General features: G+C 38.5%; 1 protein-coding gene across 9 annotated transcripts in view; it reads right to left on the bottom strand.

The window, feature by feature from the left end:
- PARD3 (par-3 family cell polarity regulator) overlaps nt 1–18,989 on the bottom strand; it is a 725,159-nt gene that overhangs the window by 232,780 nt on the left and 473,390 nt on the right. For all 9 annotated transcript variants that reach the window (XR_013998161.1, XM_081128409.1, XM_081128408.1 and 6 more), the window contains one exon: nt 4,155–4,386. Coding sequence is in view for 8 of the 9 variants with exons in the window: in XM_081128409.1 (XP_080984535.1) it covers nt 4,155–4,386 (232 nt within the window). In the remaining variant the exon portion in view is untranslated. The remainder of the gene's footprint in view (nt 1–4,154; nt 4,387–18,989) is intronic.

Here is an 18,989-nt window from a genome sequence, read left to right as displayed (position 1 = left end):
GCACATGCCGCTTTCTGAGATGCAAAGCCACTTTAATTAAGGCAATAGGAGCTCCTTACATGCAGAGGAAGATGTTGTATGTACAAGGAGAAATTCATACAAACATGATATGCTTTACATTTGTCATTTGACTCCTTATAGATTTAAAACTTGCATTAAGGCAACTTTGCCCTTCCTATACTTCATAATTTATAAACAGAATTCATAGGACACAACATTCCTTCCTAGAGTTGTTTATCAATAATTAAATCATTTTTGCTCTGGCCAGGTGGCTCATGGATTGGAGTGTTGCCCTGTACACCAAAAGCTTGTGGGTTCGATCCCGTCAGGGCACCTATGGGAGGCAACTGATCGTTGTTTTCTCTGCCCCCCTCCAAGTAAATTAAAACATATCCTCAGGTAAGGACTAAAAAAAATTGTATTGTTTTTAATTAAAACCAAAAATAATTAAGTCATTTTTAAGACTACCACTTAATGTGTAACAGAAAACAATGTCACTTGTACATATCAAAGAATTAAAATACCTGCTCAATGTGCCACAGCTTCCTCTGGTAGGGTTTTAAAAATACGGTCCATCTATTTGGCCCTCATGAAACTTAACCAAAAATCACATACACCCTACAGGGGTAGGAACAGTGTGTGTGGTTTTGTTTTTTTTTGCAGAGGTGTGGGGGGAAGAGAATCTGTGAGCTTATCTTTAAAGGAAAGCACATTATTACTTTCTCAAGCAACTAAAGAGGAAAACCTCATATGCTAGACTTCCAGTATCTTATGTCCCTTACCCTTAGCCTTTTCTGTTATCTGAACCAAAACACAGAAACAAAATCATAACCACACACACACACATGTACGTACGCAGGCATGCACACACACTCAAACACACATCCCTGCTTTGCAGTTCAGGCTAACATTGAGCAAACATGCTTGAATCTCCTTATAAACTGTTCTAAGAAATTTACATGCACATACACATTTTTATTAAGCTATTTAAAAGCAAACTTGCTAAGGAAATCACATCCTATTTTAAAGAACAAAGAGAAAGGAAGAGACTAATTTTAAAATCTTCCAATATGCCCTAGGTTATTAAAAAAACATAAAAGAATCAACCTGAGAGTCTATCAGTCTCAAATAATTAGATCCAGTAGGTATGAAAGGCAGTTAAAAAATGTTCTGAAAAACCTAACAATTCTTTAAAAGTTTTCTCAAATACTAAGGAGACATAATAATGGTATGAAGAAATGATTGAGAGCCAATAGTAAAACAAAAAGCTTATTTACTGTTTAATAAATTATTCTCAACTCATTTTCAAGGAGCAGTATTTGGTAAGATTCAACCATTTTTTAAAGGGATGAAGCACTGGTTTGCAGTCGGAAAGAAGAAAGCCATGTATTTAGAGAAATAGACAAGATAGAACTCTGCTTAAGACATATTTACATTCTCCACGTGGTCGTGAAGGGAAGCCAAGTTTGCTACCCAAAAGATGCCCCGTTTTTTAGACATTACTTTAAGCTAGTTATTTTCAAGGGATGACTCAGGAAAAACCTTTGATCTTCCCCCTAACTGCCTAAAATAATTTGGATGGAGGACCTGCTCCAGGAAGGGAGCAATTATCACAGATAACTATATTTGAATATGAACTAGTGTGATAGACAGGGAGGAACATATCAAGAGCCATTCAGTCAAAGTCCTCTCTGTGTCCCACCATTAAAGATGGCAGGTCCCATATTCTTAGGGAACCCTCATATGTATATATGTAATAAATCTGGTCATTTTCTCTTGTTAATCTGTCCCATGTTAATTTGATGTGTCCAACTGGGAGAACTTAGAAGGGTAGCAGAAATTTTATTTTTCTTCCCCCACAGTGGTATGGTGCTCCCCTGGGGGACAAAGCTCAGTTTTGTGGAATTCATATGCTTCCGCGGTGTAAGTACTCCCACCACGGCTGGTGTCTGGCTAGCAGCACAATGCCCAGAAGGTGAAGCTGGTAAGCACGGCACACCAGTCTACGTACCAACACCATGCCAACACAATCAATGTAAATACTCTCAGAAGCACAGATTATAGTAAAATGTAATGAAATAATTAGGAAGGGACAGATTTTGAGTATTTTATAGAACTTATTTAATTTTCAGTGTTTAACAACTGGTAAAGCCAATGTGGGCTGACTCTAACAAACCATTTATATGCCAGGTACCCAGAAAAGTGTAGACATCTCTGATTTTCTTAATAACCATTCTTAAATACTAGAAGAATATAAACTTAATTCTCAGAAAAAACTTTCAGCCCCTGCACCTAAATGCAGAAGTTGATTTTTAAGAATATGCAGGCCTTCAAAGGGTAAATGGATCTACTTCTTCATCACAAAGCTGGTTATAGGTATATGCTATAGAATTTGATCTAGAAAAAACGTATAGTATTTCACAGAACTTTTAGCAAAAAGAGGGTTGGGCTGTATTGTACTTCAGGGTCCCTTTGAAATAATATACATTTCCCCATGGCCTCCACACTCTCCACTCCTCTGGTGCCCAAAAGAGAACTCTACCATAAAGCTTCTCTTATTCTGGAGCTACAAGTTACAGAAAATATTTATAATTAAAATAATTTATAATATATAAAATAATTTTTAAACAAACTAAAAGTTTGCTTATTCTCTATTCCATGAGAAGAACAGAACAATGTGTCTATTAGATAAATGTTAGCTGATGAATGAAAACTAACAAGCCATTAGCTTTCAATAAGACTTCAGGAGAAACCCTGGAAATGAGACAGGGCTCCAAGTGGGTTCTGTAACTCTCAGGGGAGGCTTGCTCCCCTTTCAGATTCTCTAATTTAAGGAAAACCATAGCAGAAATTCCTAAAATTTTAATTGGTAAGCAACAGCCTTATTTCTGTGTGTTATGTAGGTGCCAGTTTATGAGCTGTCAGTTTGTATATATAGAATGAAAAGACCCCTGGCTAACACAGAAACTGAAATAAAGTGACAATCAGGGCAATTTCACCCCAAGTGTTCTTGGACATGGAATATAATGAAAAAAGATGATCTGACTGAAAATACATTCAGAAGGATCAGTATATAAACAAGAAAAACTAATGTAAAACTATGAAAATGTTGAGGCACTGGAGATAGAAACCCAATTGTATTTAAATTAAAGCTGACACAGCTAATAGGCGAGGTTTTGTGTTATCTCCCTCTATAGCTTACTTCTTCCATGCACTTGGCCTAATTACACATCTACAGAACACATATGGTGTGTTTTGCAGCCTACAGGCTGGACCCTGAGTCCTCAGTTTTGCAGGATGAACATATCTATAACTCCTTGAGTTACTGAGGTCAACCTCAGGATCATCAATAAAAAAATTCTATGAAAATAAAAGCTCCTTCACATTTTCAATTTAAAAAGGTTACAAGGAAGGGATTCATAATGTAGGATAACAACTTTTTGAAGAATTGAGTGACTATGCTATATGTTTTCAAATTTAAACCATACAATCAAGTTATCTTTAAGTTGCACATTAAATACCTGAATATTATAAATCACCTCAGATGAACGTTTATGTAAGAGTTGCAGTGCAACTTCTGAAAAACTTGTCACTTTTACTGTATAGCAATGATTTGTAAAGAATGATATGCTAAGTAATCCTAGAATATAACTTAGGGACACAAAAACTACTGTCAGAAAACAGCCGGAGATTACGTTTAATGAAATCTTTACAGACTGAAGTAATATACATTAAATTAATCAACACAGTTTAACTAAAGCTCTATTTGTAACATTTTTTATTGGACTTGTTATTAATGAACCTTTAAATGCTAAGGCTAACTTGAGCTCTATGTTAAATTTAAATAATGAACTTACTGTTCACACTCACAAGAGAACAAACGCTGCTTTAACAGCCTTTTGTCTCAATGGTGTTGTCACTCACGCGTAATAGCTAAGATACTGACTTGTCCTTCCTTCCTCTCCACAGTCGTTTCCATAGTTGGCAAGATATCACCTCTAAGGCTGCTAAAATGGTCTAAAATAATGAAAGTGAAATTCTTAAGAATGTGAAAATGAAGTAGCTAAGACTGGAAATAGAAAAGAATTCTGGCTGGCCTCAGCACGTTTTCCACTAGCAGCCTCTCGGTGAGCTGGGGCGTGGCGGGGGCTTACCTGAACATGTCGCCCAGGCCCTTCAGCATTCCCTTCTTGGCTTTCACTTTATCCTTTTCCTTATCTCTGTCTTTTTTCTTCTCTTTTCCAGTTTTATCCTTTCTCCTGTTAGTCTTATCTCCTTTCTCTTGGTTTCCATTCATTTGTCTTTCCAGAGAATACGAAGGCTGGTCACTGGCTGTGGACACAGACTCTCTCCCTGATCTTGAGCTTTCTTCTGTGTCTTCTTCCACTTGGAAGAAAAAAACCCCACAAAAAACAGATAAGGAATACAGTGAACCACAGGAACAAAAATACATGAGGATTTTACATACGTGAGGATTTTATTTTCCCACATGTTGTACTGTACAGTCCTGCCATTAACGTGTGTTGCAATGCAGTCTACTTTTGTGTGGAATTAAAAGTGAATATGCAAGGTGGATGACTTCTATGCACGTGTGTTCCTATGTGAAGACGATGCCCAACAGACAGAAGCGGCTTCCCAGGTGGGTGCTGATTTCCCTGCAGTAACACCCTCCTTGACACAGAGCGTGTATTGCTGTGGGAAGTGGCTGGTGTTCATCACAGCGCAGGTATGTAAGGGTCCTTTTTATTATATTTGCAAAATGAAAAGAAAACAAGCAGCCTTTCCCCAAGTGCTTACACTCCTCCTGGGTAAGAATGAAGTGGATCCACTCTGGCCCCTTATTAATGTGTTAAACTAAACTATTCTCTAGTTAGCACACCAACGTTAGCACAAGAATTTGTTTCCTTAGGTTCCCAAACATATCCATTTGTGATTTCTGCGTCTTCACAGCCTCTGCAACTTTTCTTTATGTTGTCATTAAATAAGGCCAACATCAGAAGCAATGGTACTATGTGTTCTAATCCTAAATAATTTTGCATGCAGTCTACACAATGGCAGGTAAACAGAGGTGGATGGAGCCATGAAAATGTGTGACTCAACAGCCTCATATTCCTCTGAACTTTGTAGATAAAAGGTGTATTTAGTAATAATAAGATTCCATCCTTTGAATCAACATTTCACAAGCATACGGTCCAATACCCCAAACTGTTTGCATTTGAAGAATAACAAGTTACTAGAGTGGCTTTCCACCTACCAAAAAAAACTTTCAGAATTTCTGTATTAAGTGGGAAGCAATAGATGCACATATTAACAGTCATTCTCCTAAGATCTTTTCTGAGATTAACTGTCTGTGGTTTGGGGCTTTGAGTTGCTCCTTGAATTCTAAGATCATCTTTTTTCTATATCAACAAATAAAGTATGAATCAGTATTTTTAAGCTTTTTCTAATGTAGAAGAGTTAGGCCTCTTCTCAATCTTTCACAAAGAACAGACCTCTCAATCAAGTTACTGTATCTTCAAGTGAAATTCAGTGTTGCCTCTCTACCAGCAAGGGGGACTTAAGTTAGCAACACACAATACTAAGAGTATGATAAGACATATTAAAACAAACTCACTATCTTAGTGTTTTGCTACTAAACCCTCACACATCTGAGAAGAGACTATCAAATGATGACATGAGTACAGCCAAGTGATAACATTTTTTTTTAATGCCAGCTATTTACCATAATACTAAAAGAAAGTTGTACAATTTTTTTTGTTGACACATTTGGTTAAAAACATGAGCCAATATATTTCCCATTCCATCAGGTCATGCCCTAGGTCAAGCCAGAGAGTAAGAATATCACCAAGTCTAAATCTAGGTGGTACTCTGGAGGTCATTTAGACAAATTTCTTCCACTAAATGCTGAGGAAACAAAGATCTGGGGCCAGCACACTTCCAGTCTAGGGATCTTTCTACTGTTATATCCTTGTACAGTTGTACTTTGGCAAGACCTTCATTAATTTTTAGTCAACTCTGTTTGTGACTGCTAGACTGAAATACAGCACATATTTCAGTAATCTATCACCTAGTCATTACAGAGTCTGCCCAGAAGATAATTACAGCCGTCAGAAATATATTTCAGAAACCTGTGATCAATCCAATGTGGTCAATGAATGCTGTGACTTGTGGCTCACATTGATGAAATCACTCAAGAAGCTATGTCAAATGTGCAGTGGCTCTAGGATGGGCTAGCAACTGCAGAAATGACTTCAGAAAGACTGACCTCCTTCAGTATTGGGTTATCTAATTGTGAGCCACTTTCCTCTTCCAAGGGACATGGTCAATTTTTAAAATTTACTTCTTTTCCTTTTTTCCAATTAAACATAAGTAGGAATTCTGTATGTTTTTAGAGGAAGTCAGTTACAACTTTCTTATGGTCACTGTTAGTAAAAATCCATAGCCTTGCAAATAAACGCTGAGTTAAGGCTGCAATTTTTTGTGGTCTATACAGAGTAGAGAAAGAATATCCTGGCCTAGTGTCTCAAGAGCTTGCTAATTATGTGAAGCCCTTTGAAATGACAGCCTCCCCCACACCAAGAGAATGTAAATATAGATTTAGTAGGGCTGCAGCATCTTGTCACTACCCTTGACATAGCTATGCTCTGATGGCCAACCACTGCCTCAACCCTTTGGGAAATAGGTGTGGACTCAACTTTGAGATAATTGGCCAAATCACTATAAAACAATTCTCAAAAGTTCTCAGGAGCTACAAACCTAGGGTTGTTGGTATATTCAAGTTACATACATGGATGGTAGTGGATTATCTAAAATTCCCAACATACAAAAGTCCTTTTACCTATACTTACATAACTCTTTGTATAAACTTTCATTATTGTACTTCTCATATGTCTGTCTCCCATTCTCTAAGCCTCTACAACGAAGAATGCCAGGCAAACAAAGGCTGCTCATAAATGGTTGATTAAATGAAAGGCTATTGGTAACCCTGACTCATGACTTTATCCCAACCAAGCAAGCATTTATCCAATCTCTGGGTATCACCATTCCTCTAGATTCAGAACCATGCCTCCCCTCTTCAAATCAAGCCTGAAAAAACTAGCCAGACCCCAACTACAGTAACACCTGGAAGGCCCATTATACAGTCGACCCTTGAACAAGACGGGGTTTAGGGCACCAACCTCCATGGAGTCAAAAATCCACATGTAACTTTAAACTCCCCCCAAACTTAACTGTTGACTGAAGCCTTACTGATAACATAAGCAGTCAATTAACACCTTTTCTATAGTATATGTATTATATACTGCATTCTTACCATAAAGTAAGTTAAAGAAACAAAAATGTCATTAAGGAAATCACAAGAGAAAATACACTTATAGTAGTGTACTTATTTACTAAAAAATATCCATGTGTAAGTGGACCTGTGCAGTTGAAACCATGATGTTTAAGGGTCAACTGTACTTGCTTTGGCTCTCATCAGTTCCTGGTATATTTTTTATTTATTTATTTTTAATATATCTTTATTGATTTCAGAGAGAGGAAAGGAGAGAGAAAGAGACAGACAGACAGAAACATCAATGATAAGAGAGTCATTGGGGATTGAGCGTGCATTCCCTGACCGGGAATCGAACCCCGATCGCCTGGATCCTAGGTCGACGCTCAACCACTGAGCAACGCCCCACCGGGGAGTTTCTGGTATATCTTTATGCTATTATTGTTAGTGCTGTACGTGTCATCTAACAGATTACCCAACCCACTCAAAATATCTGAAACTCTAAACAAAAAAATGAGGCCACTAAATGTAAACAAATTTGTCTTCCACAACAGGAGTCCCCATAACTCATGAATGGAGTATGGGCGATTCTGCTAGTTCTCTGCCTGAGAGCTGGCAGAAGTACAGGGACATATGTCTGCTCTTGGCTTCGTAATGGAATAAAGGCAGAGTCTTCACAGCTAACTGTACACTAAAGTCACATTTGTTGCCAATTCTTTTCATATTCACAATAATTTTCTGGTGTATGTAATTGCCACTTATTTTCTAAATTGGTTGAAACAGAGAATTATTATTAAATCACATATTAACTTTGGGCTTTATAAACTCATTTTATAAAATAAAAAATCCTAGCTCAGGTTCCTGCCCCAGGCTAGTGAACTATTTAAGATGATACCTGCACACTTGAGAATTCTTTATACTTATTTTAAACATTTAATTCAGGTAATACATTATTAGAGAACTTCTTCTGGAGATGTACTGATTTCACTAATCCCTTTGATGCCAACTAATTAAAAATATTTAGTAATATGTAGCTTCATATGTAAAAACGCAAGATGTTCTTTTAAAGTATCACACTATGTATGCCTAATACTCTAAAATTATTTGATAGGAAAAAATAAGAATATCACACTTAATCCCTATGCAAGATCACTCTGGTTTTAAAAAATAAACTGGCTACACATGCTTAACTTAAAACACACACACACACACACACAAACACACGCACTCTCTCTCTCTCTCTTTCTCAAGGTCAATGATATACTAATCAGACTATTTTAAAGTATTAAGTCAAGAAACCTGAAGACGGTGGCACTGTGAGAAGCGGAAGAGCGGCTCCGCTCGCAGCCACGGACTTGATTTCCTCCTAAAACCCTACATAACCAGCTTGAAAAAAACAGAGAAACACACCTGAGTGGACGGAGTGCGAGTGGGGAGCATTGAAGACACATCACGGAGTCCGGTAAGAGAGGGGGGCGTAGGAAGGGGGAGAACCCCTGAAGCCTGTGCTGGGCTCCGAGCCTGGAGGCTTGGAGGCTGCAAAGCTCCCTCCCCTCGGGAGTGCGGACGGCATCCAAACGCGGGGACCCCACACCCGGAGCGACAAGGGAAAGGAGAGCCCCGCGCACAGGGCAGAGGGACCCAGAGGAGCAGTGAGTCCTGGAGGAGGGGACAGCACCTTCCCAGGAAACAAAGCCTCTAGTGGCAGCTGCAACCAGCGTCTGGCGCTCAGGGTGCCGACCATAGGGAAGGCTGTCCCAAGGCCTGTGGCACCCAAGTGGTGAGGGACCAGACGACGGTGCTGAGCAGCCGCACACGGGGACCCTCTGCCTCCCTGTGGGGCATTGTGTTGAGCCCCAAAAGCGCTGAATCTGCGTAGTGCAGGAGAGGGGAGGAGCCCTCCCCGCCCTGAGCTCCAGGTGCCCGGAAGCTGGGACCTGCGACCAGCCCTGAGGGGCGCCATGGTGGCGTGTGAAGCCGCTCCAGCTTTGCTGAGACCAGCCGTGCAGGGAGCTGCCTGGAGCTGACTTTGGGTCCCCTCCTGCTGGGTGCCTTGGAGGGAGGGCAGCAGGACCCTGCAGGGCAGACTCTCTGCCTGTGTGTTGCTCTGTGCATTTTTTGAGCCTGATCACAGAACTGGTTCCCACCTTCCCAGAGTGCACTGAGCAGACAGACCAGCAGAGGCTGGGATTGGCATCTGCACAGCAGAAGGTCTGACGGGCGGGCCTGGTGCGACCAGCCAACCAGAGCTGAGCAGGGAGGGGCGGAGCCCATCCACCTCTCCTACAGCCGGGAGCACCACCCCCAACAGGAAAGGGGCGGGTCCCGCTCACTGAAGCCCCAGACACCCCGCAGGGCACAGTCCTGAGGGGGAAGGGAGAGCAGCTCACAGGAGGACTTTACAAGAATGAGACTCTCAGGGACTGTTGTTTGGGAACTGGAGGAAACACTGAAAACCCTCGCTGGGGGCGGGGCAGGCAAAGGGCTCACCAGAAGGTGTTTTTAATCGGAACCACTGAGCCCAGGCTGCTGAAACAGCCCATAGAGAAAAGGCAACAGGCTGAAATCAATCTGAAGCTGCAGCAGGACAGAGTCTGGGGAACTAGAATCAGAGGACAGGGTAGGGACTGAGGAGCTGGCGGTGGAGCAGAGACTAATCCCCGCAGAGTGACCGCCTGACAGTGACACCTCTAGGGGGAGTGATACCCTGGGCTACACTAGCCACCCTGCACCCTAAAGGCTCTACAGAAGACTCTGGAGTAAGACCAGGCAACTACAAGGTTGCAAAATAGTTGACAAGAGGAGGTGGTACACGGAGAGACTCAGATCAATCATCTACCTAAGGGCACCAGAGCCAAACCTAGACGGCTCCTCACATTGGGGTGATACACAAGTACCTCCCGGGAGAACTGAAATCAGCACACGAAACAGTGACCCCAGACAACATAAGCTGCCCAGAAAAAAAAATCACCTGATCGACTACCTTTCTTTTCTGCTGTTTTTTCTCTTTTGTTTGGTTTTGTGGGTTTTTTTTGTTTTGGGTTTTTTTTGTTTGTTTTTTGTTTGTGGGTTTATTTTTTCTCTTTTTTCCTTAGGAAGAAGAGAAACGGGACAAAATTTGTTTTTTCTTCTTTTTTAAATTTTATAATAATTTTTTTTTTTTACATTTTTTTTAACTAATTTTTTTTCCCTACTTTTTATAAAAGAATTTTCTTTTGCTTTGCTTGTTTTTTAGTTTTACTGTGGATATTTGCTTTGTTTTCTTGTATCCTTGCTTCTAATATCAAGACTTTCTTGATATCCCTGCTCAACGACTAGGAGTTTATCATTATATCCAAGTTTACTGCTTTCGTTTATAGTTTCCCCCAAATCTCGTACTGGACTCCCTCCCTGCCAGGGCTTTATCTCTCTCTCTCTCCTCTGAATCCATTGGCATAACGTTTTTCTTCTGGTTCCTTTTTCTTTTGCTACTATTCTTTCATTCTTTCATTATGCTCCCTTCTGTCTTCCTGTCTGATTGTTTGTCTTTCCTATTCTCTTTATTGTATTTTTGTTTTCTCATTTTCAACTACTATCCTATTTCTATTCTCTTCCTTAATTTTTTGCTGGCCCTTCTTTCAGAATCTTTACTCTGATTCTGTTACTTCCCAGCAGCTTCTCTATTTTTTAAATTTTACTATATAATTAGTTTCTAAATTTTCACCAGTATTAACAACTATATACATCTCTCACCCTAAGCGTTTTTTCTTTTTCTCTTTTTGTTTCGTTTTTGTTAAGCATCTTTTCTTTTTTTCCCCTCTGTATGTGTATGTGTGTGTATGTGTGTTGTGTTCTCCCTTCACTCTCCCAGTTCTATTTTCACATGGGTTGTTTTCATTGTTACTGTCAAGATATTTTGTAAAATACCTCGTTTCCTGGAATTTTAATTGTGCATTGGCCTGCCTTGCCAGCACCCGTACAACAGCTTACACGTCAAGATTGGGGCTGAGACACAGTTAGCCAACCTGAGAAAAGGGTCCTCCCAAGGACTGATCAATAACAAACCAGACCCAAACACAACAGGAGAACATAAAGAAACCACAAAAGGGGCACCCAAAAGAGGGACACGACTAGAACAAAGAGCTCAGAGGTATAAGGAAAACACACCTCTGGGCGCCACTGGACCCACAAGACAAAATCCCATCCCAAAAGACTGGAGGTAAGCAAATATATCTAATATATAGATACAAACACGAAGACCTACCAAAATGGGGAGACAAAGAAACAACCCCCAAATTAAAGACAAGGAAACATCGCCAGAAAAAGACTTTGATGAGATGCAGTTAAGCAAGTTATCAGAAATGGAGTTCAGAGTATGGATGATGAAGATGTTCAAGGAACTTAAGAAGACTCTAGATGATAAGTGCGAGGACCTTCGTGAAAATATGAAAAAAGAGATACATACCATAAATAAAACTCAGACAGAGATAAAGAATGCTGTCTCTGATATCAAGAATGCACTGGAAGGAATTAAAAGCAGGCTGAATGAAGCACAGGATAGAATAAGTGACTTAGAAGACAAGGTAGAACAAATCACACAATCAGAACAGCAAAAAGAAAAAAACACTTAAAAAACATGAGGACAGTCTTAGGGAGCTTTGGGACAACATGAAGCGAAACAACATTCACATTATAGGAATGTCAGAGGGGGAGGAAAGAGATCAAGGGATAGAGAATTTGGTGGAGGAAATAATTATAGAAAACTTCCCCAGGTTGGGGAAGGACAAAGCAACACAAGTTCAGGAAACACAAAGGGTTCCAAACAAGAGGGATCCAAAGAGACCCAGCCCAAAACACATCATAATTAAAATGGCAAATGGCAAGGATAAAGAGAAAGTATTAAGGGCTGCAAGAGAGAGACAAGCAGTGACCTACAAGGGAACCCCATAAGGGGGTTTTGCAACAGAGACTCTTCAGGCCAGAAGAGAGTGGCATGAAGTTCTGCAAGTAATGAAAAGCAAGAATATGCAACCAAGATTGCTTTATCCAGCAAGGCTATCATTTATATTTGAAGGTGAAATAAAAAGCTTCCCAGACAAAAAAAGGCTAAAGGAATTCAGTTCCACTAAAACCAGCATTGCAAGAAATGCTAAAAGAACTGCTTTAAGAAAAAGAAAGAATAATGAGAGAATGGTACATCAGCATAAAGGGGAAAAATGGCATTAAATAAGTTGATATCAATAGTAACCTTAAATGTAAACGCAATAAATGGTCCAATCAAAAGACAAAGTGTAGCTGAATGGATAAGAAAACAGAACCCAAATATATGCTGTCTACAAGAGACCCACGTGAGAGCAAAAGAATCACACAGGCTAAAAGTGAAGGGGTGGAGTAAAATATTCCATGCAAATGGAAAGGAAAGGAAAGCTGGAGTAGCAATTCTTATTTCTGACAAAACAGACTTCAAAATAAAGACCATAACAAGAGATAAAGATGGTCACTACATATTACTAAAGGGATCAATCCAACAGGAGGAAATAACCCTTGTAAACATTTATGCACCCACTACAGGAGCACCTAAATATTATAAAAAATTTCTTGGGGGACTTTAAAGGGGAGATTGACAGCAACACAATCATAGTGGGGGACTTTAACACACCACTGACAGCACTGGACAGATCATCAAGACAAAAAATCAACACGGAAATGCAGACCTTAAATGAATCACTAGACCTAATGGATTTCATTGACACTTATAGAACATTTCACCCCAAAGCAGCAGAATACACATTCTTCTCAAGTGCACATGGAACATTCTCAAAAATAGACCACATGTTAGGGCACAAGTCAAGTCTCTACAAATATAAGAAGACTGAAATCATATCAAGCATCTTCTCGGATCACAATGCCATGAAACTAGAAATCAACCACCATAAAAAAACTCAAAAATATTCAAGCACATGGAGGCTAAATAGCATGTTATTAAACAACGAATGGGTTACCAAGGAGATCAAGGAAGAAATCAAACACTTCATGGAAAGCAACGAAAATGAACAGACAACAACCCAAAATCTATGGGACACAGCGAAAACAGTCCTGAGAGGAAAATTCATAGCATTACAGGCCTATCTCAAGAAACAAGAAAAAGATCTAATGAAGCATCTAACACAACAACTCAAAGAACTAGAACAAGAACAGCAAGAAAAGCCCTAAGGAATTAGAAGGAAGGAAATAATAAAAATCAGAGCAGAAATTAATGACATAGAGACTAAAAAAACAATACAAAAAAAATCAATGAAACCAAGAGCTGTTTCTTTGAAAAGGTAAATAAGATTGATGCACCTTTAGCCAGACTCACTAAAAAACAAAGAGAGGACCCAAATAAATAAAATCAGAAATGAAAGAGGCGAAATAACAACTGACCCAACAGAAATACAAAGGATTGTAAGAAAATATTATGAGCAACTATGTGCCAACAAATTGGACAACATGGGGGAAATGGACAAATTCCTAGAAGCATACAACCTTCCAAAGCTGAATCAAGAAGAGGCAGAAAACCTGAATAGGCCAATAACAATTAATGAAATTGAAGCAATAATGAAAAAACTCCCAGCAAACAAAAGTCCTGGACCAGATGGATTTACAGGCGAGTTCTACCAAACATTCAAAGAAGAATTAACACCTATTCTATTCAAACTATTCCAGAAAATTAAAGAGAAGGGAAAACTCCCCAACTATTTTTATGAGGCCAGCATCATCCTAATTCCAAAAGCAGATAAAGATACTACAAAGAAAGAAAATTACAGGCCAATATCCCTGATGAACACAGATGCTAAAATACTAGCAAACCGGATCCAGCAATACATTAAAAAGATCATACATCATGACCAAGTGGGATTTATTCCAGGGATGCAAGGCTGGTACGACATCCGCAAATCAATAAATGTGATACATCACATAAACAAAATGAAGGACAAAAATCATATGATCATATCAATAGACACAGCAAAAGCATTCGACAAAATCCAGCACCCATTTCTGATAAAAACTCTCAGCAAAGTAGGAACAGAGGGATCATACCTCAACATAATAAAGGCCATATATGACAGACCTACAGCCAACATCATACTCAATGGGCAAAAACTAAAACCATTTCCATTAAAAACTGGAACAAGACAGGGATGTCCACTTTCACCACTCTTATTCAACATAGTACTGGAATTCCTCGCCATAGCCATCAGACAGGAAGAAAACATAAAAGGTATCCAAATTGGAAAGGAGCAAGTAAAACTGTCATTATTTGCAAATGACATGATACTGTACATAGAACACCCTAAAGACTCCACCAAAGTACTACTAGATTTGATAAATGAATTTGGCAAGGTAGCTGGATACAAAATCAGCATCCGGAAATCAATGGCATTCTTATACACCAACGCTGAACTTTCAGAGAGAGAAACTAAAAAAGCAATACCATTTACCTTTGCAACTAAAAAAATAAGATACCTAGGAATAAACTTAACCAAGGATGTAAAAGGCCTGTACTCAGAAAACTACGTGACACTGAAAAAAGAAATAGAGGAAGATTTAAACAAGTGGAAGAAGATACCATGCTCATGGGTTGGAAGAATTAATATCATTAAAATGTCTATACTACCCAAAGCAATTTATAAATTTAATGCAATTCCTATGAAAATACCAACAGCATATTTCACAGACCTAGAACAAATATTTCGAAAATTTATATGGAACCAAAAAAGACCCAATAGCTGCAGCCATCTTGAGAAAAAAGAACAGAGTGGGAGGGATCACATTACCAGACTGCAAACTGTATCACAAAGCGACTGCAATCAAAACGGCCTCATATTGGTACAACAACAAGCATATAGATCAATGGAACAGAACAGAGACCCCAGAAATAGACCCACGCCATTATGGTCAGTTAATATTTGATAAAGGAGGCAAGAGTATCCAATGGAGTAAGGACAGTCTCTTCAATAAGTGGTGCTGGGGAAATTGGACAGATACATGCAAAAAAATGAAACTAGACCACCTACTTTCACCATACACAAAAATAAACTCAAAATGGATAAAAGACTTAAATGTAAGTAACGAAACCATAAAAATCCTTGAAGAAAATATAGGCAGTAAAGTCACAGACATCCCACGTAGTGCACTTTTCACTGATACAACTCCTAGGGCAAGAGAAACAAAAGAAAAAATAAACATATGGGACTACATCAAACTAAAAAGCTTCTGTACAGCAAAAGAAAACAGCCTCAAAATACAAAGGAACCCCACGGCCTGAGAAAACATATTTGCCAAGGATGAATCTGATAAGGGGCTAATTTCCAAAGTGTACAAGGAACTCATAGTACTCAAGGAAGACAAACAATCCAATTAAGAAATGGGCAAAGGAACTAAATAGACACTTCTCCAAAGAGGACATACAGATGGCCAAGAGACACATGAGAAAATGCTCAAAGTTGCTAATCATCAGAGAGATGCAAATTAAAACCACAATGAGGTATCACTTCACACCTGTCAGGATGGCTGCCATCAACAAATCAACAAACGACATGTGCTGGCGAGGGTGTGGAGAAAGGGGAACCCTAGTACACTGCTGGTGGGAATGCAGACTGGTGCAGCCACTATGGAAAACAGTATGGAGGTTCCTCAAAAAATTAAAATGCCTTTTGACCCAGTGATCCCACTTCTAGGAATATATCCTAAGAATCCTGAAACATTAATCAGAAAGAATATATGCACCCCTATGTTCATACCAGTGCAATTTACAATAGCTAAGATCTGGAAACAGCCCAAGTGTCCATCAGTAGGTGAGTGGTTGAAAAAGATTTGGGACATTTAAACCATGGAATACTACGCAGCTCTAAAGAATAAGGATCTCATACCCTTTGGGACAGTATGGATGGACCTGGAGAAAATTATGCTAAGTGAAATAAGCCAGGCAGGGAAAGACAAATATCACAGGATATCATTTATATGTGGAATCTAAAGAACTTAATAAAGTGATGAACAGAAAAGATTCAATGACATGGAAGCATGGAATAGACTGACAAATCTGAGGGATAGAGGGAGAGGGATTAACCAAAGAATTTATATGCATATATGCATAACCCAAGGACACAGACAATGGTGTGGTGAGGGACTGGGGCGTGGGGTGGGGCAGGGTGGAAGAGGACAATGGGAGAAAAAGGGACATCTGTGATATTTTGAACAAAAATAATAAATAAATAAAGTCAACCTTTGTACATTTAATACTAGCTTTTTAATAAGGTACAATTCAGAACTAATAAAATAATAAACTAAGAAAACCATATAATTAATTTTTCAAGAAAAGTACTGGGAATATATTAGTAGCAAATGGCTTGATCTATGTATTCACACAGAAAATTACAGTGCAAGAACTAACCATAAACCTACATTTAGATAATTTACTATTTTAAATGGTATATAAATTTTACAACTTTTCTCTTTAATTTTGCTCATCTTTACAGATTATTATTACCTTTCCTTTTGCAGATAGTGTATAGAAAGAAATATGATTATCTCCTTCCAAACAAATAGAAATTTCTATTTTCAAGGAAAATTTATGCCCATTTTAACCAACTCCATGCACTGAACTATCAGGTACTTTCCCATGCGATTATCTATAAAGATACATACTCTCAAGTTTCTCTATTTAAAGGTATAATGTGAAGCTGCTTATTTCTCTTTAACGCAGCATACTCATTCTACAATTAAGACATACTTAATTATCATGTTTTCAACAAATACAAATAAAGCTCAATTAAAATTCCAGTCCATGTTACGAATTAAGCTACTCAGTTCTGCAAGGTATCCTGTTAGGACTGAGTCACCAAGAAGTTTGGAAAAAACTGGGTACGCATATTTCAATGATTACAGAGAAAATGACTTTAGGTTTCAATTGAAACTCAAAGTTCTGTACCTTATGCCATAAATAAATATTTCTATCTAGTCCTCACAAACATTTTATTGTCAAAAGCTGACACTGAGCCACATGGTCAATGGTCTTCTCCCCATCCCCACCACTGAGAAGCAATACTACTGTTGATCTCTGCTGCTTGCTTATCCAAAATCCATTTCTCCCTTTCTTCTTCCTAATGAACACTGATTGTGTTCAGGAATGCAATCTAGCTCCAAGCGATAAATTCATTATTAATTTTACATGAGCTTAACTCATTGATTTATTAACCCAATGTTATTAGTCCCAGAATGGCCCCATTAACCTGAACAGACATATTCCATGTTTGGGAAGATGGCTCACTCCCTTCTGTTGGATATGAACAAGAAAGTAAAAATGCCTCTGATCCTTGCAATTACCCTCTGGGTTGTGCACAGTGCAGACAAAGGGGCAGAAAGATGTTGGGTCTTTGATGACAAAGCTAAGACTTGTGCAATCAATAATCCCAGAAACTGCCCAACTAACTCTAGAATTCAGTTATGTAAGACTGTATTTTCTAATTGCACCAGGTGGTCTGAGTTGGATTTTCTATTGAATGCAGCTAAAAGTATCCTAATATGTACATTATATAAATCAAACTTTAGAGCAACTGTGAAATACCTACAGTGGTATTTATCACAAGTGTAAGATTCAACAGTGAATGTAATCTAGGCAGCTCTGACAATTTTACTATAATTAAAGGATTTGTTCAGATTTGTTACAAGTTCAATGAATTGTTCAATAGAGATAAACAGAAAAATACAAAAGAAAAGTGATAGCATTACTTCTTATTCATCAGTAAACAAGTATTCGCCTCTGCCGGTACAGGCCAAAGAAGCGTCGTTAAATATTTGTTGAGTGAACGACAGAGTGATTGAACAAATAGTCAACCATGTGAAAAACTATCTTTTATTGCTTCCTATTCATAACAAATTACCCCCAGTACTAGGAACAAATATTCTACCTAATGATAGAAACAAATACTCTTGAGTAATTTATAACTTGCTTTGGAAGAGGAAGGATTAAGCATGATAATTACAAAAAGGATGCCACAGTCTTCAGAATCTATCTTCATAAAACAAAACTTAAAATATGTAAGTTAAAACAAGACATTAGTAATGGGAGAACTCACTAGACTCAGCACACCCACTGACCACTAGCGATTTCTATTGATAAATGTTAAGTAAACACAATGTAACAAAAATATGTAAGGACTGGACTTCCAGGCAATGCAAAGTCCTATGTAGAATTTGAGAACTTTGGGGATATAAATATTATTTTTGTTTTTTATTTTAGTTGAATATTTTGACTTTGGAAAAGGAAGAAAGATATAGAAAATAAACAGCTAGTGATACAGATGTTGTCAAATAGCAGGGTCTGGTTGTCTGGACTCTGATTTTTCACATTAGAATGACGAACTCTTGGCAACAGAAAAACTCAGCTTTTGCAGAATACCTTTAAAGAAAGAATCCGTACATACAAAGCTGGCATGAAATATGAAGAATTAAGAAGCTTTTATACTAAAATGTGGGATGGAAATAATAACTTTAGAAACAAGAGTATAAGCATGAAAGGAGAAAAAGACATGAGAAAATTGGGTGATATTTATTGGTGGCATTCATTATAGAAGATGTTTCAGGAACTGGAGGAAAGTTCAAAAAGATGATTCCTAAGACATTCTATTCTAAAAATACATTAATTTGATTTAAAAAACCTCTTGTTTATGTTGGGGTGGGAGTGTGTGGGAAGACAAAA

This window comes from Miniopterus schreibersii (assembly GCF_964146895.1).
Source record: "Miniopterus schreibersii genome assembly, chromosome: 1".
Classification (NCBI taxonomy): Eukaryota; Metazoa; Chordata; class Mammalia; order Chiroptera; family Miniopteridae; genus Miniopterus; species Miniopterus schreibersii.
This window is presented reverse-complemented; position numbering and strand designations above follow the sequence as displayed.